This window comes from Phocoena sinus, chromosome 2, assembly GCF_008692025.1.
Source record: "Phocoena sinus isolate mPhoSin1 chromosome 2, mPhoSin1.pri, whole genome shotgun sequence".
NCBI lineage: Eukaryota > Metazoa > Chordata > Mammalia > Artiodactyla > Phocoenidae > Phocoena > Phocoena sinus.
In genome coordinates, this window is record NC_045764.1 from 168,373,245 (window position 1) to 168,398,359 (window position 25,115).

General features: G+C 46.3%; 1 protein-coding gene across 1 annotated transcript; it reads left to right on the plus strand.

Annotated features, from left to right (window-relative positions):
* The first annotated feature begins 7,632 nt into the window (after positions 1-7,632).
* LOC116749869 (serpin A3-8-like) lies at positions 7,633-14,195 on the plus strand. Its single transcript, XM_032624681.1, is given in 5 exon segments — positions 7,633-8,284; positions 9,969-10,100; positions 10,103-10,241; positions 12,804-12,954; positions 14,001-14,195. Coding segments are annotated over 5 exon segments (1,269 nt in total).
* Positions 14,196-25,115: the final 10,920 nt, after the last annotated feature.

Here is a 25,115-nt window from a genome sequence, read left to right on the forward strand (position 1 = left end):
AGATGTAGAAAACAAACTTATGGTTACAGGGGGTAAGCGGGGGAGGGTCTGATCTACAAAACAGATCTACAAAACAAATAGAATTACAGATGTAGAAAACAAACTTATGGTTACCGGGGGTAAGCGGGGGAGGGATAAACTGGGAGGTTGGGATTGATATATACACACTACTATATATAAAATATATAACTAATAAGGATCTACTGTATAGCACAGGGAACTCTACTCAGTACTCTGTAATGGCCTATGTGGGAAAAGAATCTTAAAAAGAGTAGACATACGTATATGTATAACTGATTCTCTTTGCTGTACACCTGAAACTAATGCACATTGTAAATCAACTATACTCCAATAAAAATTTTTTTAAAAGCTAGTTTAAGTTTGTTAGTTTAATTAATATGGTTGCGTCTTTAGAGTTATCAACATTAAGTATAATACTTTTAGTGAACCCAATTTTAATATAAAATTTGTTAGCAAGAAATATAACATGGTGTGATAAAATTTTCATAAGTAAATTAAATGTAAATGGGATGAGAGTTTTTAGGTGAACTCTAAGAATAATTGTGTATTTTGGTATAACTACTTTAAAATAGTTTCACCAAATCTTTTGATAACTTGAAAAAAAACTTGTTTTGTTTCAGAAACTATGCAAAATTCTTGGAAAAGTACTACATCCTGGTATAATGTTATCAGTCATAAATCTAGTTCCTTTCTTCAAATGTCGTGTCACAGAAGTGCCAAATTTTCTTGTCAGTTTCATTATAACAAACTCTCAGATCTTAAATATTGGGTATTTTTAAGTCTTTTTTCATTTATAGAGAGTTATTGTTTACACTGCTGCTTTTACAAATATGTTTCACCTTCAGAGAGATTCATAGGAAGGACTCCGATACTTCCTCTGGAGTACAGTTTTCTGATAAACTTTCAGATCATATCACTGAACTGGATAAGAATTTACAGAACTCGAATGGAGAAACTGATGGCTTCATAAAACTGGGAAAAAGATCAAAATCAAGAATTAAATTCATAGGAATGAGTGAACTGATGAAGATGATAATAATTTGTATGACTTTTTGGTTTAAATATTGCCTATTTTTTAATGTTTCATTCTACCAGATTTAAGGAACCCTCTTCTCTCAAGACATCTATGACTTGCAGCATTTTGATATTGTATAGCTTTGTAAACAATGATGAAACATTTATCTTTTTCTCCCCATCTGAACTCTCTCCAGGACTCAGAAACTCTTAATGACTATTCTTATTTTCATGGCAATTTAGTTATTTACATAAATTCAAAATAATCTGCTCTCTTTAGAACAGGACACAATTGGAAAAACATTGATTTATTACCAAGGCTTTGTTTGGAATGTCATATTTAAGAGTATGCATAAATTCAGATATTACCATCCAGCTTTAAGGAACTAAGATTGACTTTATGTAGCCAAAAATCCCCTTGGAAAAATAGTCTGGTGCTTTGCTCACAGGGTTCCCAGCTGTCTAATCAGGTGAGTAAGGAAGGTCACTTCCTGGCAATTGCAGGAAGCTCAAGATATTTTGGGGATCTCAAGAAGGGAGGGATTCACCTAAATCTATAGGTATTGCAGGCAAAGTCTGATGGCAAGTATATGACTTGGCTTTGCTGGGCTTGAGAGGACCTTAAAGGTTCATTCTGAGATTCCTAATGAAAAGTTCCAGGAAAGCAGATTTAAAAGAGCTTATGTGATCAGTTGCTATTTTTGTTACACTTAGATAAATAAACAGGACAAGTTTATTGATCCCAGACTTATGCAACAAAAAATTAACCTTAACTTGGCAATATTTGGTAGAATGAGGGTGATTTTAGAGAGAAAAATTATGTTTCAGTAATGTACCTTTGTGGGTAATAGATTCTGGTGCTTGTTAACTGTCTTTGATGTTTTGGTATTTACCTGTAAACTGAACTAGATCCTGCATTCTTCTAGTTTCCTCCAATATCTGGCTCTGACTCTCCAAAGTACTGTTTCCAGTTTTTCCTCTAATCTTTTTGACTTGGAATCATTGAGAAATAAAACTGCCCTTTTTCTGAAGCCAGGTAAGCTAAAATTGTACAACTCGATATAAACCTCAGGAAAATCACCATCATAGCTCATGTATAGACAATCTCGGTGCCTGCTGCTGTATAAGTCACTCAGAACGATTACCTAAACACATGATGCCATCATCAGAGACATTTTAAACCGCAAAAAGAGACTTAAACCTTGACATCTAGAAATCTTTTTCAGCTGGTTCCCCTCTGGACTTGGTGCCTTATTTTAATAAGGATTGCAACTAGTCATGCTAATCATTTTTCTAATTTGTTCTCTGTTGGTTTTAAACTTCTTATGTTTTATATCCCCCACTGTTGTACTATGACAGCCTCCAAGGGAACAATGATAGTTTGACATCTGGAGGTGATTGATGACTCCCATAAGATTCCTTCTAATGGAGAGCCATGAATTGCTCCTCTATTGAGTGCCGCCTAAGACTTACTTCCTAGACGGCTCCTTATGGCTCAAATGTGGCCATAAGCTCTCTAAAAGCATATCTCCTGCACAACCACCTCTTTTCCTCCTCCATGGGACATGATTCTCTGGGAATAAGTCTTCCCAGCACCAAAGAAGTCCACGCTGAAGCCAAGTAAACAAATGGTTGATCACCAGTGCTCTCCCCAAAAAGATCTTGAACATAAGGGGGAAATGTGAACGGGAAGTCAAGAATTAAGAATTGTGACTTATACACGTCTCTGCTCAAATGGGTTCCGAACTTGGACCAATTATTTTCTTAATATCGGCATCTAGAACATCTGCCCAGTCTTCAGACTCAAGATACATATCAGACCCTTACCCTAAAGTAATTTGTGACTACCTATCTACTTATTGGAACTTTACCCTTAAAAAATCATGACAACCTATCTCTTAAGGACAATGATTTCCTTTCTTTTGTCAAAGTCCATCAAAATTCTTGCCAGATAACATTAACAGCCTTGTGGGTTTTGTCTGTATAAGCTCCTGACTCTTTTTTTTTTTTTTTTTTTTTTTTTTTTTTTTGCGGTACGTGGGCTTCTCACTGCTGTGGCCTCTCCCGTTGCGGAGCACAGGCTCCGGATGCACAGGCTCAGCGGCCATGGCTCATGGGCCCAGCCGCTCCGCAGCATGTAAGATCCTCCCGGACCGGGGCACGAACCCGTGTCCCCTGCATCACCAGGTAGACTCTCAACCACTGCACCACCAGGGAAGCCCTAAGCTCCTGACTCTTTCTCTTCCTTGGAACACTCTTTTGGTTTTATCTGAATTGGTATCTTCCAAACCGCAATTCCTAAGACTCTAAAAACACTCGTCTTGCTGCAGGCTTCTGTGTTTTCATAGTCAGCATATTCTGCTCCCCTCAACCCGCTTAGGCTACATGGCTGTGCCCCGTCAGCCTGTAAGGTGTATATGAATACGTGGGGAGATTAGCAGGAGACAGATTCCATATTAGTAGGTCTGGAGTAGGTCCCAAGGGTTTGCCTTTCTACAAGCTCTCTGCTGTTGGTCTGCAGACCACATTTTGAATATAGCAAGGGTGTCAAAGCTCTATCCCTATGGGCAGGGGTATCTCTTAAGACACAAGTATGCCATTAATTTCTCTTTTTTTTTTCCCTTTTGTGTGGTTCAGAAATATTGTCAGGGTCCCCTGGACTCAGAGAAGGGAATATTCAAAAAAGATTGCTGACTCAGGAGGTAAATATCCTTCAGTGATCCTGTAGCCTCAGTGGCCTGTACAGAGATGACCTGGAGGGGACCACTTCAAACATCCTCAGAGTTACTTGGAAAAAGTAGAAATATTTTCTGCCTTCACATTGACTGGAGGTTCAGACTAAGTCATTTCAGTTTTAAGGAAAATGAAGGCTCTCCTGGGGCCAGAGAATTTGTGAACACTCGGGGGAAATGTTGGGACAATGTTAGTAGTGATGCCTAATTTCCATTCTCATTTTCTCTCCCCTCCCAATTTTTAGCTAAGACGTGGCACCCAATGTAGAATATTGACTGCACTGAGCAGCTTCCTTTGCACCTTTGCAACAGGTGTGACCATATGACCAAACTCTGGCTGGTGGAACAGAAGTGGAAATAACATAGACAACATTTAGAACATTCCATTCAAAGAAAAGGGTGTGCTTTTACCTTCCCCTCTTGTCCTTAACTGGAAGGTGGACACAGCAACGACCCATCTGGGACACGGCAAATAAACGTGAGGAATGGCGGAGCGACAAGATAGAAGGAGCCCGAGTCCTGACAAAGTGGGACCACCATGTCAACCCACTGCCAGCATCTGGACCTACATGAGACGGAAATAAACTGCAGTCTTGTTTCAGCCACTATATTTTTGGATACCGTGTAGCTTAAAAATACGTAACTATTCTGGAACTATTTGGTGTTTGAAAGGACATAAATTGTCATTTCAGGAAGGGTGGGACCAAAACCTTCTTAGTCACATCAATGCTTTACCGTCAACAAATATTTACTAAGTAGTAAAAGAGGGAAGCGCTGTACAACCCCCCAACCAAATCCTGTCCTACTAGAGCTTCCGTTTAGTATAGACACCTCGGTCAGGGAAATTTTGTACCTGCATTTCAGAGGCTAGGAGATTAATGTTGAGGGATTGACAGTAAATTGTTTGAGGTCACACCTGGTGAGTAGTACTTTCTTGATTCAGGTATTCAGGCTAAAGCCATACCCTCACCACTAAGTCAGTGGTTCCCAAACTATGCTTGGTGGAACCCCCAGGGGTCACAGAGGTCTGTCAAGGGTTGTCATGGAGGGAGGGTTGTGACTAAGAGGGGTAAAAGGGAAGGATTTTCCCTTGAGCTTTGGGACTAGCTCAAAGAGAAATCTAAGGAGACCTCGAGGCCAGGGATGAAGGTCAACCAGCTCTTAGGGTGAACTAGTAGTGAAGGGGTAAGGACAAAGGCCCAGACACAGCAGGCCTCCAAAGACAGATGGCGCCAGAGACCAGAGAACCCTGGCACTTGCGCTCTCAACACTGCACTGAGGCCTTCGGGCTCACACTCCCTCTCTGGGAATGTAAATCGAGCTGTAGACAAAGCGCATTACCTATTAAAAACAAATCTGAGTTTGTGTTTGGACATTCCTATCACATACAGACAGGTGCACACATACACAAATCAAAGAAAAGTGACTTATGAAAGAAACACAGCATAATGTTTGGTGGGGCTGTCCCAGAGTGACACAATTCTAGGGAATATTTCCCGATGTCCGTCTCTACATTCTCCGGTTATTTATGTGGTCCTCAGTGAAGTTATCACACACATGGGGAAAACTAACAAGACCAATATATTTTTTTAAAGATCAATAGTCAGGAATGTTTTTCCATGTCCCTTATTTTTATATTCTGAGCTTTCACACATACTTAAATGAGTTTTCTTAACAGGAGAAAACACTCTCAAGGGAAATTTTTTTTATTTGTTTATTTTCAGTTTTCTTTTAAGAGACAAAAAGTTAGCGATTTCTGTAACAAAGTTGTTCAAATAGATGTAATAAATCCTGTTACCGGGAATGGTCATCTGCCCATTTCCAGTCTGAGGACAGAACACCGTTGTCCCCGCAGACATTTCGCAAGCAGGGGAGGAGATCTTTGCGGGATAAATAGACAGCAGCACCCATGAGAATCCAGCATCCCGGGCAGGTGGCGGCTCTGGATCCACTCCCCACATCCCGTTCTCCCAGGCGGTTAATCCGTGATGCTCCCACACTGAGAGCAAAGGGACCCCCTTTCCACGGTGGTTCTAGGACCCTGTACGGGGCCTGTGGAACGTGAGGCAGGAAGGAGGTGGGGGGACTTATGTCCGATGCTGGGAGTGTTCTGCCCCGTCTGAAGACCAGTCCTCTCTCTGGGTCTCAGTTTTCATCCTGCAAAGGGAGGGACATGCTACCAGGGCTTCTGGGAACATTTCGGCCTTTGACTCTGTGGGATTCTGATTCGAGCCAGCTGTGCACCCCATACAGCTGTGCGTCCACCGTCAGGGTCAGAACTTCCCTGAGGGCCGTGCAGTGCGTCTCCTTGCCTGGCACAGGCGGTGCTCTCAGAGAGCCGGGTGGATGGAATTAGCGCACAGTGTCTCTCTGGGCAGAGGCTGCGGGGTCTCTAGGGGAGTTTCCTGGGCTCCACTGTCCCTATAGGGTCCCCGGTCAAGCAGACAGGAAGGTGCGTCTGTCCAGCAACTGAAAAGACAGACTGCTCAGAAACAGAGCCAGCTCTCCAATCCATCCAAATAACAAAGCACTATTTCTCCAGGAATAATTTTAGAGGAAAATGTTTAACTCTTTTTGAAAGAAACGACTGCATTGGCCCTGAGTAAACTAAAAGTTGGGGCAATTGATCGCCTCTGTCCCCAGGCTTGTCCTAAGGCCTTTCCACTGGCCTCAGCTCAGCTCCCTCCCCTTCACCGCCCCCTCCTCTCCCCTCTCGTCCCCCTCCTCTGCCTCTTTTCTCTCTCTCTTCCTCTCTCCTCCCCTCCCCCCAGCAGCCCTTTCTCCTCTGAACTCTGAGATGAGGGGCCAGAGGCTGAAGGTAAGCAGTCCTGTTGCTGAGGCCTCCAGCTTTGAACTCAGCCTCTCTCAGACTTTCATGCAGTAACTCTGTCCTCTGTCCCCTATCTTCAGGGATCACAGCTCTGGCCTGTAGGGTCCTAGTGAGGGTGGCATGTGGAGGAGATGACACCGCTGGAACTCCTCTTATGAGCCCAGCACCTTCATACTTCATGTCGCCTGAGCCGTTCAACATGGGCAGAGATGGGACCTGGGGCTCAGTCACTTGCTTGTGACCACAAAGCACTCACCAGTGGTCGAAATGGAATCCTTGTCCAGGTCTCTGGCACTCTGAGACCACGCTGCTTCTCCCCACTAGGAGGCCTTTACAGGTTTATGGTGGAATCAACCACCATGTGTCCACCTGCCAGGGGCTGAAGAGAACACTCTACCCTCCTTTGATCTTTACAGCAACACTTATCAGGGTCACTTAGGCTCCAGCGCTGGCCCCGCTGCTTGCGGTGGCCTCTCTCACTGAACACTTACTGCCACCCGGCACCACGATGTGAGTGCCTCCCTAATGTCACACGCTTGTCATCAAGAGGCCGGGAGAGGTGCTGTGTCCCCTAAGTCCAGGACTCCGTCCTGGGGGGCAGACAGGGGACATAGTGGAAACGGAGGCCCTGCTGCCTGGTCCCCTCTGACGGTGGCTGCTCTCCCAGCAGGAGGGGGATGGGTTCTCACTGGAAAGCACCTCACACCCATCACCAGCTCCCCACTGGAGCCAGGCAACCCAGGCTTCTCGCCCTTGCTCCTCTACTTCCTTGCTGGGTGACCTTAGAAAAGCCCCTTTCCATCTCTGGGCCCAGTTTCTCCATTGGGGAAATCGGTAACAATTACAAGACTTGCATCAAAGAGTGAGAGGGAGCCCAAAGCCTCCTCATGTATGTTGGGAGCCCAGGAGGGTGCCTAGAACTGGGAGGTCACAAAGCAGCAGAGGCAGAGAGAACAGAGACCACGTGGGGACACTGGGTGGTGGTTGGGACATCATTGGACACACCGAGATTTAAAGGAGCTTTGCTTTTCAGAGATGAGGGCAGAGGGAATGTCCCCACTCCTGGCTCTGGGGCTCCTGGTGGCTGGGCTCTGCTCCAGTGTCCACTGCCTCCCAGGGGGCGGGCTTGACCCGGAGGATGTGACCCCAGAGGACCAACACAAAGGGGCACCTGTGGATGACCACACATTCGTCTCCAGCAACACCGACTTCGCCTTCAGCCTCTACAAGCAGTTGGCTTTGAAGACCTCCAATGAGAACGTCATCTTCTCCCCCCTGAGCGTCTCCATGGCCTTGGCCTTCCTGTCCCTGGGGGCCCGAGGACCCACCCTGACGGAGACCTTGGAAGGCCTCAAGTTCAACCTCACAGAGACCCCCGAGACAGAAATCCACCAGGGCTTCCAGCACCTCGTGCAGACGCTCGGCCGACCCAGCGACCAGCTGCAGCTGAGCTTGGGCAACGCCGTGTTCGTCCAGGAGCAGCTGAAGCTTCTGGACAAGTTCAGGGAAGATGCCCAGGCGCTGTGTGCCTCCGAGTCCTTCTCCACCGACTTCCGGGATTCCGACACTGCCAAGAAGCTCATCAATGACTATGTGTGGAATAAAACGCAGGGGAAAATTGTGGAGCTGTTCAAAAATGTTTCCCAGAGCACAGTGATGGTCCTGGTGAATTGCGTCTACTTTAAAGGTGGGTGCCCTGTTTAATTCAGAAGGAAACACACTTTTGGTTTTGTGTCTTCAGGGCTATTTCTGTCCAGCCTCTGCCAACTGTGTCGTTCGGTAAAACATTATAGAGCAGGCTGCTCCTGGCTGAGGGGGGCTTGGGCTCCAAGGCTCTGCCTCGATCATAGGCTTTGTCTATTTCGGGGTTTTCTAAATCACAGCTGACTGTGTGGGACTTAAGTGCAGGGGAGCCACTAACTCTTTGTCTGAGCCAGAGGGAGACTTTTTATTCTGATTTAAACTTGCCCGGCTGCCAGAAGGAAGGAGTTTTCGTCTCAGCTCTCTCCGGGGTGGCCGGGAACTCCAGGTTCCTCCCTAATGAGATGCTTTCGGACACGCTCAGGAAGGCCTCAGCTGTGTACACCGTGGGCTGTGTCTGACGGGCTCCGTCTAAGGGGACTTAGTCTCTGGTGGTTGAGGTGAGGCTGGTGGCCGTCTTCACAGTGTGACAGCCTCTGAGCAGCCTGGTCAACACAAGGAACTTCAGTTGTGCTGTTTCATGACTATGAGGGTGGAATTGGCAAGGCCATCATCTGAGGGAAGACTCAGAGGACAGCAGCCAGCAAAGACTCTTTCCCAGATTCTAGCTGGCCCAGTGCCCAGTCCCATTGATAGAAACTCAAGATTGCAAACCTCAGCCTGAAAACTCATAAGGATCAGAGTGAAGGCAGAAAGATTTCACACATAGAGCCAGCAGTGCAAATAGGGACACAGCATAGATAAAGACAGAAGGAATGATCGTTGAGTCAGGGGGTGGTCACGTGCCTAGGAGACAAGAGCTCTGGGGAGACAAGTTAGCCCTGTGCTGGGAGCTCCTGGCTGCAGCCATGGCCAGCCCTCCTGGGTCTGTGTTTTCCTCTGTAAATGAAGGCATAGAATCTCATTTCTCTGGAAAACTAATCCAGGCCTGTCCTGCTATGTTTATTCTTTCAGTTTCCTGTGCTTTCCTCTCCTACAACCCTGCCCTGGTCTAGGACTTTCTCCTCCCAGATCTCCCCACCAGGGGCACCCCAGCCAGCCCTGCATTCCCTCTGCTCCTGCCTCTAACTCTGGGGACACAGGCAGGGGTGGAAACAAAGCATGAAGCGGGGGTGGATGCACACTCCATGAAGCCCCAGGGCCCTAATCTCCCCAAGAAGCCCCCATCACTGAATGTTCCATCCTCCTGTGGGGAGACCTCAGCCCTCTCCTCTACTGACCCCGCCCTGCCCTCCTAGCACCCATGTGGCTCCTGCTTCAGCCTGGCTCACAAGGCTGCGGGGACATGTGCTCCACCTACAAAGCCAACGACTAGCCACTGGTCACTAACACTGTTCCCTCTAAGGACCAGGAGCTCCCATTTCTCCGCAGTCCCAGCCTCACCCCGTCTCTCCCTTGCCCTGTCCTGTTCCTGTTGGTTTCTCACGTAGCACAATTAACCTGTTTTGTTTCATGTCCCCCCTCCCAATCCAGACCCGTGGGCTCACCCCCGTCCCCAAGGGCCTACCCACCTGCCCAGGTATATGTGCAAACCTAGCAGGGCCATCCCTAGAGGCACGTGGGGGGCTGCTGGTGTGGGGAGGGTCTCCCCCGCTCAGGGACCAGGGCAGAGGAGTGAGACGCCTGCAACCCTTGCACCACAGACCCCTCACCTGTCCCTCCACCTCTAGCCCAGTGGAGGAAGCCCTTTGATCCCAGCCATACTTATAAGTCAGAGTTCCACGTGAACGGGAACAGGACAGTGGAGGTGCCCATGATGACCACTGGGGGCCTGGAAACGCCTTACTTCCGGGACGAGGAGCTGCCTGCACCGCGGTGGAGCTCAGGTACACCGGCGACGGCAGCGCGCCCTTCATCCTCCCTGACGAGGGCAAAACGCACGACCTGGAGGCCAAGCTGCTCCCAGAGACGCTGAGGAGGTGGAGAGACTCCCTGCAGCCCAGGTGACTGTCCCCAGGACCCGGAGCCGTGGACCCACCTGCCTTCTCGGCCCTTCCCCCTCTTCCAGGACTCCGGACCCCCAGCCCCCGGGCCTCAGTAATGTTCAGGGGTGGGGGCAGAGGTGGGAGGGCCCATCCAGGGGTGACCTTGCCCTTGGCTGCCTGCGTGGCTCTGGGCCTGAGCTGCTCCTTCTCTAAGATGGTGACATCAGAGGGGGCGGGGCTGAGGGTTCCTCTGACACTGACATGCGCTGAGTCGTGAGGATCCTCACACAACCCCAGGACACTCACGCTGTTCTCTCCGTGGCTCCACCTCTTGCAGGTGGAGCGGGGCAGATGGCACTGGGATCGGTTGGGGGCTCAGGTGAGACAGACGTGAGCATCAGCTTTGCACGGGCTAAACAGTAATTCACTCATTTACCCGTTCAGCCATTCAGCACTGATTGGATGAGTGAATGAATGAAGATCAAGCTATGTCTGAGGGACTAACTTAGACTCTGAGGGTAGGTCAGCGAATAAAACGTAAATCCCCCGCCCTAATGGCACTTACTTTGAAGTTGGAGGAGACAGACAGGAAATAAATATAGCAAATTATTTGGTACTTTGAGAGGGGAGAAATGGGGAGGTGGGGATAGTAAAGCACAGTAAAATCTTGAAAAAAATGGGACCCGCAAGTAGCTTGTGATTGTAAGCAGGGTGGCCCTTAGGTGATGTTTGAGATGAGGGATTGAGCCATGTGCATATGGTGGGGAAAAGCGTTCCTGGCTGAGGGAACAGCCAGTGCAAAGCCTGTTTAGACAGGAGGGAGCCTGGTGTGGTTGAGAGTTAGTGAGGCCAGAGCAGCAGAGCAGAGGGAGGGAGAGGGAAAGTTGGGAGAGGTCAGGACCCCAGGGGGGATCCAGGTCACTTGGAGCCTTGCAGACCCCTCGACGCGCCCCCTCTAAGGGAAATAGAGACTCATCACAAGGTTTTGGGCCAAAGAGTGAACAATCTGAGTCATGTTTTAAACGGATCACCCAGGTCATCCAGTGGAGGACAGACAGCCGAGGACCAGCATGGAGGCAGGGAGGCCAGCCGGGCGCCCAGTGCACTCACCCAGGGGAGCCGCTGGGGATGCACCAGGAGGAACCAGGAAGGGCGGAAGGGGTCGGGCTCTGGATAAACTGAGCGCAGACACACAGGCCAGGACGTGGAATCCGGAGACCAATAACAAGGGGGACGGCAGAGGGAGAGGCACTTGTGGGCGCAGTGTCCGCTGCGGGGGAGATAGGGAAGGCTGTGGGCAGCTATGCAGATCCTAGGGGCAGCGGGTGTGGCAAGTACGTTATAAACCGCAAAGAATGAGAGACCTGCCTAGACGTGACATTGAGGCTGCGGTCCCTTCCCCAACCCCTGTCCAGGGGACCGGGCGCCTTGGGGCTGCCTGACTCTCAGCCCCTCCTCACTGCAGATCCCAGGAGACTCCAGGACACGGGACCCACCCTCCCCCTGCATGTACTGCCTTCCCTACCCTTTCCTTCCTCCAGTACCAAGAGCTACCACAGGGCGGGGGCTCAGTGAATAGTTGTAAATGGATAGAATATTCATCAGACATCTTTGATTTACAAGCACTGGGGGAACCAGCATCTACAGGCTCCTGGCCCATGGAGGGCGCTCACTAGGGAACTGTTGAATGAATGGATAAAGGAGGGGGGAGGGTGGGAGGGAGGGAGGAAAGATGGCCTATGAGGAGGAATAGGTACCTCCCTGCTCCCAAGGGACTCAACGTTCAATGGGAGCCACAGCCTCCTCGTATTTGGCATCTGTAAGAGCTGATACGGTGAGAAGAGTCTTAAGGGAAATAGAGACAGAGAGAGAGGAGGCATCTGGTGCTCCAAGAACCTGCTGCCACCTCTGCTCAGAAGCGGATGCATCCCTGCCCTCAAGGAGCTCACTGGGAAGACAAGATAGACATGTTGGATTGGTTGATTCAGGTCCCCAAGGCCCTTGAATGCAGTCCCCAGCCCTCCACATCCTGCCCAAGCCCCTTCCCGGCCCCTCCCCTCCCCACTGCCCGCACTCAGGCTGCCTCTGTGCTGTGGGGCAGCCCTTCTTTCTTCCCTCTTTCCTGCAAGTGCATCCTCCTGCCTCCTGGACTCCTCTTCACCCAGTCAGCTCCGTTCACTCCTCCGGGACTCAGGGTCCATGCCACCTCCTGCAGGAAGCCTTCCTGGTGCCCTTGGAGCAGCCGCCCCAGCACAGTCTCCCAGAAGCTGTGGAATCCCTGTTGGAGGAGGGTGTTTCCCGTGCCCTACGGGCTTACAGGGAGAAGCAGGGCCAGATGTGGGCACCGCCCCAGCCCCAGCCCTTGTGCACTGCCTAGCACGTTAGATACCTGCCGACATGATGGATAATTAACGAATTAAGGAGAATTACCCCGAGGGGTCTAGAAACTGAGGAAAGGAGTCCTTATTCCAGGGAGAAAGGGGTAGCTGGAGTGGAAACCACAGAAGACCAAGCTGTGAGGTGGGAAAAGGCGGGCTCTGAGTCAAGCAGAAGTTCAAGTTTGTTTTCCTCATTTCCTAGACGGATAGATGAACTCAACTTGCTAAGGTTTTCCATCTCCAGCAACTGTAAGCTGAGAAACATACTTTCCCAACTGGGTATTAAGAAAGTCTTCGACCACGAGTCTGACCTGTCAGGAATCACAGAGGTCAACAAGCTGGGGGTTTCCGAGGTGAGTCTTTAAAACTTTGGACAATTCATCCTTCTTATAGGAGCTTGAATGGTGACAGGTAGATGTTTGGCTAATTCTGAATTTTCAAATTCATTGAATTTCCTATAACTCACTCATCCCCCCGGGACTCCCTAAGCCCAGGAGAGCTGGGTTACAATCGTGGTGGGGAGCTGTCCCCACTTTCCCTGAAATGTAATGTGACCCAGAAGTCTATCATTGGGAAAGATCTGAAATCAGCAGTGGACCCCATGCCAAGCTCTACTCTTCACTGCCTATACAGTCAAATACTTAAAATCTCGTACCCCTCAGTGTTTTCATCTGTAAATGAGGGTAAGAGTTCTTAGCCAGCATGCAGAGTCTAGCAGAGCAGGTAAGAGGTTATAGGTACTAACAACGGCTACGGGGCCATCGTGATGGAAATACACTAAGAGCACAACACAAGAATACCAGAGGCCCTGGTACCGCAATCCTAGAAGCAGAGAAGTCAGAGTGAATGGGGGAGGCTGGGCAGCCCTGCAGTCTCCCCTGCACCGCACCTGCCAAAGGACCTGGCAAAGGAGGTCCATGTGCCAAGGGGCCTGCGGGGTCCAGGGATGGGAAGCCACATCCTACACAAAGTAGCCGAGGGCTCAGGGACATTTCCACTGGGGCAGGAGAGGAGCAAAAGCAGTGCCCGCCCATCTGCTGCTTCGACATGGAGGGACTGTGGACAGCTGCCTGTAAGAAAAATATATTGCCTTGCCCCTCCCCCTACACTAGGGGGGCATCACAGTCTCTGGACTCAGACAGAGAGGGACCCAAATCAGGGAGCCCCTGCTCTTTGCCTCTCTGACCCTGGGCCCAGCACTCGCAGCCTCACTTTGCACATCTGTGCATCACGACTGCAAACCAGCTGAGAGTTTGTTGCAAGGACAAATTGAACGGGTTGACAGCACGGTGACAGACAGCATCAGGTGAATGAATGCCAGTCCCCTTAGTGGGGGTCAGGCAGCTGCTCACATCCTACTCCCCTGTGTCCAGTGGGTGATGCTCTGGGGTCCCCACAGGTGGTCCACCAGGCCATGCTTGATGTGGGCAAGGAAGGCACGGAAGGGGCTGCTGCCACTGGAATCAAGATGGTGACTTCAACCTTACAAGCGTTCATTGCTAGTTTTGGCAGGCCCTTTCTGATTTCCGTAATTCACAAAGATACTCAGAGCATCATCTTTTTGGGGTAAGTCACCAAACCCAGTCAAGCCTAGGCCTCCCCTCTGAGTGGCGGGTCCCCTCGCTAAGTAGCTAGTAGCCCTGGTCCCTGGGAGCAGCCTGGCCCCTGTGCACCGAGGAGCCCCCTGCCTGTTCCCACCTGCTCACCCTTGGGAAGGTGACAGTGACTCTGCTGGGGGCTCCACATGCACAGGGAGTCTGTGCCTTGGTCAGTAAGAGGCTCCGAGCCCTACGAAAGCAATAAGCCACCTTCCTTGGACTGGACTCTTTCCTGTGTGTCTCCACCCTTACCTGCGTGATCCCATGCCATGGGCAGCCTGGGCCCCGAGGCCAAGCCCCCTGACCTCCCACACTCGCTCAGCCCAAGCCAGACTCTGGGCCCCTCGGCCTCAGCCTCACCAGCCGACCAAGAAGCAGGCTTTGTGCCTGTGACCAAGCCCACTGGACCTCAGGCCCAGGGCTGGGAGGGGCCCCTGCTGCCTGATGCCCACTTCTGGGGGCTCTGGTCCCAGGTCCAGGTTCACTCCTCCCTCCCCAGGGCCCAGTGTGCCCTCGTGCTGACATTGCAGGGGCTCCAGAGCCTGACCTCTTCTGGCACAGCCCCTGGACCCATCACTCCTGCAGCTGGGCTGGGCTTCCCCCCAGGATCTCCCCTGCTGCCCCGCAGCACCTCAACCTGGGAGACCAACTACTTCCAGGTTCCCAGCTGAGCTCCTCCAGCACCCGACGAGTTCCACATACTCCCCTGACAGAGGATCCCCCTCAGCAGCCAGAAGCGGGGTCCTGGGAGTGAAAGAGCAGCAAACACACAGCCCTTCATCCCCCTGATGTGACAGGGGGCTGTGTCATCTCTGAGGAGAAGAGCTCCAGGCAATAATGATGACGTCACCTACAACAGAAGGGTTGAAATCTCTCTGCCAGGCAGCCTGCTCAGACCTCTACCTGGAATAACACATCTACTCCTTGAGATGATCACATGAGATACTTGCTGTTACTCATTCCGTTTTACCAATGAGGAAACTGAGCATCAGAGAGGTTCAGTCATTTCCCCCAGGGCCACACAGCTAAAAATCATTGCAGGCAGGTTGTTATAGCAACCTGGTGAGTGTCAGAGGAGCACTCCAAACCACAAAGCCATTCTGCCCATAAAGATTTTCACAGCCATGGCCCTCACAGGACTTAGGATATAATGGGCAAGATGGGTGATGAACAAAGGACTGGAGGCTGAGAAGAGAGGACCAAACTCAGTGGGAAGTCAGGGAAGGCTTCCTGGAGGAAGGGATTTCAATGCTGCCAGCCCAGGAAGTGTGGAAGGTTGTGGATGAACAGAGGAGAATGTTCGCAGTGGAAGAAAAAGTGAGGGGAACATTTTCAAGAAAGGGAAAGAAATTGAACAGGACTGGAACAGAAAGAAGAGGGGCTGTAGAGAGGATGGGGCCATGATGGAGCCACTGGAGCACTGCGGGCCTGGCAGCTCAGTAAGAAGTCTGGAAAGTTTCCATAGACCCCTGGGCAGCTTTAAAGGAATTTGAACAGAGGGTCTCTCTGAGCAGATTGGCATAGTAGAAAAATGCCTCCAGCTGATGTGTAGAGAAGCAATTCAGGGCCAGGACAGGGATGCAGGCTGGACATTAAAGGGGATGCTGCAGGAAATGGGGCCAAAGTGGGTCCAGCTGGAGCAGAAGAGCAGGGATGAGTGGAAGGCTGGGAGGAGAACCGATGTTTCTATGAGTGGATGTAGGGAGATGGCAGTAAAAGGGGGCATCTGGGTTTGGCTCCTGGGTGATGACAGAGCATCCCCGGAGGAAGGACCCCCCGCAGGAGGAGCAGGAAGGGGACACCTTTGGGTTCCGACCCCAGGTGCGTGGTTCCGTGGAATCAATGATAGACTCTGTGTGTGTGTGTGTGTACATGCATGAACATGTGTAAGAAGACAGGAAGTCACTGAAATGTTTCTCCTGAGTCCGATGGTTCCAGAGGCAGTACAAACATTCTGAGAGAGTCTTTTTGTGTGAATTAACTCCTCACCTGCTTGAACCCAGGTGCTCGTGGCTGTTTGCCCCTTGGCTGGGCCTGCCTAGCATCGCCCTGGAGGAGGCTCAGGGCTGCATCCCTCCTGCCCTGGGTCCAGGTGTGCAAGGAGCTTGTGCCTCAGCCCAGGGCTCATCCTCATCTGGGTCTGGATGCTACTGGAGAAAGGCTGAGCCCTCCTCTGAGGGGGCACCTGGGCTCCAGATCTTTGAGCCTCGGGCTTAGCGTCCCTCTTCTCCTTCCCATGGGACCAAAAGGTCACTTACCTGCTGGTCGCCTACTGTTGGACTTGATGGGCCTCCTGATACTGACCACCTGCAACGACTCCCTGGTTCCTGTGTCATCCATTCCCTCCATCACTAACCAGAAGGAATCCAGGGCTGAAAAGGCACCAACACAAGAAAAGACATGTCTTAGGTCTCTGTCATTCCGCCAACATCTAAAGCCCTCCACGTGCGGGCACTGGGCTGGCGCTGGACATTCTGGGTAGAGAAGGTCGAGCTGGAATTTGCCTCCATAGAGTCCACAGCCTGATGGGAAGGAGACGGTGAATGTGGATGCGGCAGCCACTCTGATGGGCACACACAGATAGCTGGTGAGTTCAGGGATCGAGCCCAGGCTGGGGAAGTTGAGTTTGGCCTCCTGGAAGTACTGTCCTCAAATGCTATGTCCTGTACAGAGAAGACAGACGCGAGGAGGAGACTTGCTGTCAGGAAAGAAGAGAGAGTGTGCTGTGTTCCTGGAGCAGAAGAAGATCCTGTGGTCTGGATCACAGAGTCTGGGGGAAATTTGGGTACCTCCTGAACTCAGGGGACCGACAGAGACAAGACCATGTCTTGTAAAGCATGTCAATAATTTTCTTTCTTTTCCAGCTTTATTGAGATGTTATGGACCTGTAACATTGTGTACGTTTACTGTGTACAAAGCAGTGACTTCATACACTTATATCTTATGAATAAGGTCACTTAATACTTCCATCTCCCTACATAATTATCATTTTTGTGTGTGGTCAGTATATTTAAGAGCTACTCTCTCAGCAACTTTCAAGTATAAATACAATATTGTTAACTGTGGTTACCATGCTGTACACTAGATCCCCAAATTTACTCAGCTTCCAACTGGAAGTTTCTACCGTTTGACTAACATTTCCTCATTTCACCACTCCTCAGCTTTTTGCAACCAACATTCTACTCTCTGCTTCTATGAGTTTGTTTCTTTTATTTCATATATAAGTGATATCCTACAGTATTTGTCTCTTTCTGTCTGACTTATTTTACCTGGCGTAATGCTGTCAAGTTCCACCCATGATGTAGCAAATGTCAAGATTTCCTTCTTTTTCTTATGACTGAATAATGCTCATCTATATCTCTATCTCTATCTCTATCCATCCATCCATCCATCCAAGCATCTATCCATCCATGTATGTACCATTTCCTTTATCCATTCACACTTAAACAGATACTTAGGTTGTTTCCATAACTTGGTTTATTGTGAATAATACTGAAATCAACATGGGAACGCAGATATCTTTATGAGGTAGTGATGTCATTTCCTCTGGATATATATCCAGAAGTAGAAGTTCTGGATCATTGTGGAAAATCTATTTTTAATTTTTTGAGGAATCTCTGCAATGTTTTCTATGGTGGCTCTTCTGGTTTATATCTCACTAACAGTATACAAGTGTTCCCATTTCTCCACAGCCTGGACAACACTTGTTAATCTGTTTTCTTTTTCATTATAGCCATTCTAACAGGTGTGAAGTGACACTTCATTGTGGTTTTGATTTGTATTTTCCTGATGATTAGTGATGTTGAACCTCTCTTCATGTACCTGTTGCCCTTTTGTACGTCTTCTGTAGAAAAATGTCTATTCAGGTCTGCCCTTTTAAAAATCAGATTATTTACTTTATTGTTATTAAGTTTTGTGGATTCATTATATATTTTGGATATTAACTCCTTATCAGATAGATGATAGGAGTTAATATCCAAAATAAACAACCTAACTTTACACCTAAGGAACTAGAAAAAGAATACACTAAGCCAAAGTTAACAGAAAGGAGAAAACAAAGAGCAGAAAAAAATGAAACAGAGACCAGAAAAACAACAGAAAAGATCAATGAAACTAAGAGCTGCTTCTTTGAAAAGATGAACAAAATTGACAAAACTTTAGCTAGTCTAAGGAAAAAAAGAGAGCAGACTTAAATAAATAAAACCAGAATTGAAAGACAGACTTTACAACTGATACTACAGAAACACAAAGGATTATAAGAGACTAGTATAAACAAGTATATGCCAACATTTTGGATAACCTAGAAGAAATGGATACATTCCTAGAAACATACAATCTACCAAGACTGAATGATGAAGAAGTAGAAAATCTGAATTGATCAATATAATTATGGAAATTGAAGCAATGATCAAAAATCTCCCAACAAAGCAAATCCCAGGACCAGATGGTTTCAGTAACAAATTCTACCAAACGTTCAAAGAAGAATTAACACCGATCCTTCTCAAACTCTTCCAAAAAGCTCACTCTTGCTGCCACTGGGAGTGTGCACAGGAAACTGGCCGTGGGGTATGAGTGGGGCATGCAGAGCACTGCGGGTACCTTGTAGACAAGCTGGGGGGATTCATGGGTAAGGCTTACCAGTGGCTTGTGGGCATCCTGATGGAGTCTGTGATGCAGTTTGTAGCCTACACAACCCTGTGATATGTTCCAAGCCCTGCTTGCTGTTATTCCAACCCCTCACTGCTCCCAGGTGGTGCAGCTCAGGACTCAGTACTCTGGATGACACAAGAGAGAAATGGGCTTCTTTGGCAGCATTCCACAGGGGTGGGGAAGGTAGACAATCACTCACATGCTCTTACTTTCCCCAGTGGGAGAAACCACAGGCTGAGAAGGGATCTCTGGGCATCAAGCTGTGCTGTCTTGGGAGAGCAGTGACGGATAAGTCAAACTGTTCCTCATACTCTCTAGGGGGCATCCAAACTTAGAATTTGTTTCTGTTCCAGGGTGAACCGGAACTTCTCCACCAGACTCACGGACATTCACAAGGCTCTCTTGTCTGTGGGTAATATTCTAAGTCAGTGTTCTCCAAGGGATCCCAGACCACAGTCAAGAGGGACTGAAGCCAGTTGACAGGTCACTTCAGGGTCCACAGCTGGGACTGAGGTCTGAATGAATATTACCTGACACAAAGGAGGGCAAGATTCCTCCCAGGTCCCTTGTGTATGGTGCTGGATCCCACAGCCTGATGGACGCCAAATTATTGTTGTTGCAGGCTGGGGGTACAATCAGGGGATGTTTATTTGGTCATCTTCTTGGCATCACCCACCATGATGTTAGATTATTCAAAGAGGTGGGTAACGGTGAAATATTACAAACAGGTAATGTATTGATGAGATTACCCTTTGGAAAGATCAGCCTGGCTGAGGAGGGGAAGATGGATGGGGGGTAGGGTGTGGGTTGGATAAGAAGAGGAGAAACAGAAAGACCAGCTTTTCTAGTCTGAGCCAAGGAATTGGGAAGATGGGTAGAGAAAAGGAGACAAATTGGAGAAATGTTAACATATATAATCGACAGAAATTAGTGGTTTGTTGTGAAGAGGACAGGCAGAAATCAAAGATGACCCCCAGGTTGCTGGGCTGGAGGCTTGGGAAACTGGAATTCCCACATTGTCCTGTGAGTTAAGGATTACAAAGTGAATAACATTTTTTGCAGGAAGATGATAAGCTTTGATTTGGACATGTGAAGTTTAAGATGACTGTAGGTTGTATAAGAAGAGAAGTCCAATACATCATGGGCTCTGTGGATCTGAAGTTCAGTAGGAAAAAAATTTTTTTAACATCTTTATGGGAGTATAATTGTTTTACAATGGTGTGTTAGTTTCTGCTGTATAACAAAGTGAATCAGCTATACATATACATGTATCCCCATATCTCCTCCCTCTTGCATCTCCCTCCCACCCTCCCTATCCCACCCTTATAGGTGGACACAAATCACCAAGCTGATATCCCTCTGCTATGCATCTGCTTCCCACTAGCTATCTATTTTACATTTGGTAGCATACATATGTCCATGCTACTCTCTCACTTTGTCCCAGCTTACCCTTCTCCCTCCTCCTGTCCTCAAGTCCATTCTCTATGTCTGCATCGTTATCCGTGTCCTGCCCCTAGGTTCTTCAGAAGCATTTTTTTTTTTTAGATTCCATATATATGTGTTAGCATATGGTATTTTTCTCTTCCTGACTTACTTCACTCTGTATGACAGACTCTAGGTCCATCCGCCTCACTACAAATAACTAAATTCTGCTTCCTTTTATGGCTGAGTAATATTCCATTGTATATATGTGCCACAACTTCTTTATCCATTCATCTGTCGATGGACACTTAGGTTGCTTCCATGTCCTGGCTATTGTAAATAGAGCTGCAATGAACATCGTGGTACATGACTTTTTGAATTATGGTTTTCTCAGGGTATATGCCCAGTAGTGGGGTTGCTGGGTCGTATGGTAGGTTTTTTTTTTAGTTTTTTAAGGAACCTCCATACTGTTCTCCATAGTGGCTGTATCAATTTACATTCCCACCAACAGTGCAAGTGGGCTCCCTTTTATCCTCATCCTCTCCAGCATTTAATGTTTGTAGATTCTTTGATGATGGCCATTCTGACCAGTGTGAGGGGATACCTCATTGTAGTTTTGATTTGCATTTTCTAATGATTAGTGATGTTGAGCATCCTTTCATGTGTTTGTTGGCAATCTGTGTATCTTCTCTGGAGAAATGTCTATCTAGGTCTTCTGCCCATTTTTGGATTGAGTTGTTTGTTTTATTGGTATTGGACTGCATGAGCTGCTTGTATATTTTGGAGATTAATCCTTTGTCAGTTGCTTCGTTTGCAAACATTTTCTCCCATTCTGAGCGTTGCCTTTTCATTTTGTTTATTGTTTCCTTTGCTGTGTAAAAGCTTTTAAGTTTCCTTAGGTCCCATTAGTTTATTTTTGTTTTTATTTCCATTTCTCCAGGATGTGGGTCAAAAAGGATCTTGCTGTGATTTATGTCATAGAGTGTTCTGCCTATATTTTCCTCTAAGAGTTTGATAGTGTCTGGCCTTACATTTAGGTCTTTAATCCATTTTGAGTTTATTTTTGTGGATGGTGTTAGGGAGTGTTCTAATTTCATTCTTTTACATGTGGCTGTCCTGTATTCCCAGCTCCACTTACTGAAGAGGCTGTCTTTTCTCCATTGTACATTCTTGCCGCCTTTATCAAAGAAAAGGTGACCATATGTGTGTGGATTTCTCTCTGGGCTTTCTATCCTGTTCCATTGATCTATATTTCTGTTTTTGTGCCAGTACCATACTGTCTCAATTACTGTAGATTTGTAATATAGTCTGAAGTCGGGGAGCCTGATACCTCCAGCTACGTTTTTCTTTCTCAACATTGTTTGGTTATTCAGGGTCTTTTGTGTTTCCATACAAATTGTGAAATTTCGTGTTCTAGTTCTGTGAAGAATGCCATTGGTAGTTTGATAGGGATTGCATTGAATCTGTAGATTGCTTTAGGTAGTATAGTCATTTTCACAATGTTGGTTCTTCCAATCCAGTAACATGGTATATCTCTCTATCTGTTTGTCATCTTTAATTTCTTTCATCAGTGTCTTATAGTTTTCTGCATACAGGTCTTTTGTCTCCTTAGGAAGGTTTATGCCTAGGTATTTTATTCTTTCTGTTGCAATGGTATATGGGAGTGTTTCATTAATTTCTCTTTCATATTTTTCATCAGTAGTGTATAGGAATGCAAGAGATTTCTGTGCATTAATTTTGTATCCTGCTACTTTACCAAATTCATTGATTAGCTCTAGTAGTTTTCTGGTAGCATCTTTAGGATTCTCTATGTATAGTATCATGTCATCTGCAAACAGTGAGAGTTTTACTTCTTCTTTTCCAATTTGGATTCCTTTTATTTCTTTTTCTTCTCTGATTGCTGTGGCTAAAACTTCCAAAGCTATGTTGAAAAATAGTGGTGAGAGTGGGCAACCTTGTCTTGTTCCTGATCTTAGTGGAAATGGTTTCAGTTTTTCACCATTGACAACAATGTTGACTGTGGGTTTGTCCTATATGGCCTTTATTATGTTGAGGTCAGTTCCCTCTATGCCTACTTTCTGGACAGTTTTTATGATAAATCGGTGTTGAATTTTGTCAAAAGGTTTTCTGTATCTATTGAGATCATCATATGGTTTTTCTCCTTCAATTTGTTAATATGATGTATCACATTGATTGATTTGCATATATTGAAGAATCCTTGCATTCTTGGGGTAAACCCCACTTGATCATGGTGTTTGATCATTAATGTGCTGTTGGATTCTGTTTGCTAGTATTTTGTTGAGGATTTTTGCATCTATGTTCATCAGTGATATTGGCCTGTAGTTTTCTATTTTTGTGACATCTTTGTCTGGTTTTAGAATCAGAGTGATGGTGGCCTTGTAGAATGAGTTTGGGAGTGTTCCTCCTTCTGCTATATTTTGGAAGAGTTTGAGAAGGATAGGTGTTAGCTCTTCTTTAAATGTTTGATAGAATTCGCCTGTGAATCCATCTGGTCCTGGACTTTTGTTTGTTGGAAGATTTTTAATCAAAGTTTCAATTTCAATGCTTGTGATTTGTCTGTTTATGTATTCTATTTCTTCCTGGTTCAGTCTTGGAAGGTTATACCTTTCTAAGAATTTGTCCATTTCTTCCAGGTTGTCCATTTTATTGGCATATAGTTGCTTGTTGTAATCTCTCATGATCCTTTGTATTTCTGGAGTGTCATTTGTTACATCTCCTTTTTCATTTCTAATTCTATTAATTTGTGTCTTGTCCCTTTTTCCTTGATGATTCTGGCTAATGGTTTATCAATTTTGTTTATCTTCTCAAAGAACCAGCTTTTAGTTTTATTGATCTTTGCTATCGTTTCCTTCATTTCTTTTTCATTTATTTCTGATCTGATCTTTATGTTTTCTTTCCTTCTGCTAATTTTGGGATTCTTTTGTTCTTCTTTCTCTAATTTCTTTAGGTGTAAGGTTAGGTTGTTTATTTGAGATGTTTCTTGTTTCTTGAGGTAAGACTGTATTACTATAAACTTTCCTCTTAGAACAGCTATTGCTGCATCCTATAGGTTTGGGGTCGTCATGTTTTCATTGTAATTTGTATTTAGGTATTTTTTGATTTCCTCTTTGATTTCTTCAGTGATATCTTGGTTATTTAGTAGTGTATTGTTTAGCCTCCATGTGTTTCTGTTTTTACAGATTTTTCCCTGTAATTGATATCTAGTCTCATAGCATTGTGGTCGCAAATGTTACTTGATATGATTTCAATTTTCTTAAATTTACCAAGGTTTGATTTATGACCCAAGATATCATCTATCCTGGAGAATATTCCATGAGCACTTGAGAAGAAAGTGTATTCTTTCGTTTTTGGATGTAATGTCCTAAAAATAGCAACCAAGTCTATCTTGCTTCATGTATCATTTAAAGCTGTGTTTCCTTATTCATTTTCATTTTTGATGATCTGTCCATTGGTGAAAGTGGAGTGTTAAAATCCCGTATTACGTTTGTGTTACTGTCGATTTCCCCTTTTATGGCTGTTAGCAGTTGCTTTATGTGTTGATGTGCTCCTGTGTTGGGTTCATAAATATTTACAATTGTTATATCTTCTTCTTGGATTGATCCCTTGATCATTATGTAGTGTCTGTCTTTGCCTCTTGTAATAGTCTTAATTTTAAAGTCTATTTTGTCTGATATGAGAATTGCTACTGCAGCTTTCTTTTGATTTCCATTTGCATGGAATATCTTTTACCATCCCCTCATTTTCCATCTGTATGTGTCCCTAGGTCTGAAGTGAGTGTCTTGTAGGCAGCATATATATGGCTCTTGTTTTTGTATCCATTCGACCAGTCTATGTCTTTTGGTTGGAGCGTTTAATCCATTTACATTTAAGGTAATTATCGATATGTATGTTCCTATTACCATTTTCTTAATTGTTTTGGGTTTGTTATAGTAGGTCTTTCCCTTCTCTTGTGTTTCCTGCCTAGAGAAGTTCCTTTAGCATTTGTTGTAAAGATGGTTTGGTGGTGCTGAATTCTCTTAACTTTTGCTTGTCTGTAAAGGTTTTAACTTCTCTGTCATATCTGAATGAGATCCTTGCTGGGCAGATTAATCTTGGTTGTAGGTTTTTCCCTTCCATCACTTTAGATATTTCCTGTCATTCCCTTCTGACTTGCAGAGTTTCTGCTGAACGATCAGCTGCTAACCTTATGGGAGTTCCCTTGTATGTTATTTTTTGTTTTTCCTTTGCTGCTTTTAATATTTTTTCTTTGAATTTAATTTTTGATAGCTTGATTAATATGTATCTTGGCATGTTTCCCCTTGGATTTATCCTGTATGGGACTCTGTGCTTCCTGGACTTGATTGACTATTTCCTTTCCCATATTAGGGAAGTTTTCAACTATAATCACGTCAAGTATTTTCTCAGTCCCTTTTTTTTTTTTTCTCTCTTCTTCTTCTGGGACTCCTATAATTCAAATGTTGGTCTGTTTAATGTTGTCCTAGAGGTCTCTGAGACTGTCCTCAATTCTTTTCATTCTTTTTTCTTTATTATGCCCTGTGGTAGTTATTTTCACTATTTTATCTTTCTGGTCACTTATCCGTTCTTCTGCCTCAGTTATTCTGCTATTGATTCCTCCTAGCGAATTTTTAATTTCATTTATTGTGTTGTCATCATTGTTTGTTTGCTGTTTTGTTCTTCTGGGTCCTTATTAAACCTTTCTTGTATTTTCTCCATTCTATTTCCAAGAGTTTGGATCATCTTTACTACCATTGCTCTTAATTCTCTTTCAGGTAGACTGCCTACTTCCTCCTCATTTGTTTGTTCTGGTGGGTTTTTACCTTGCT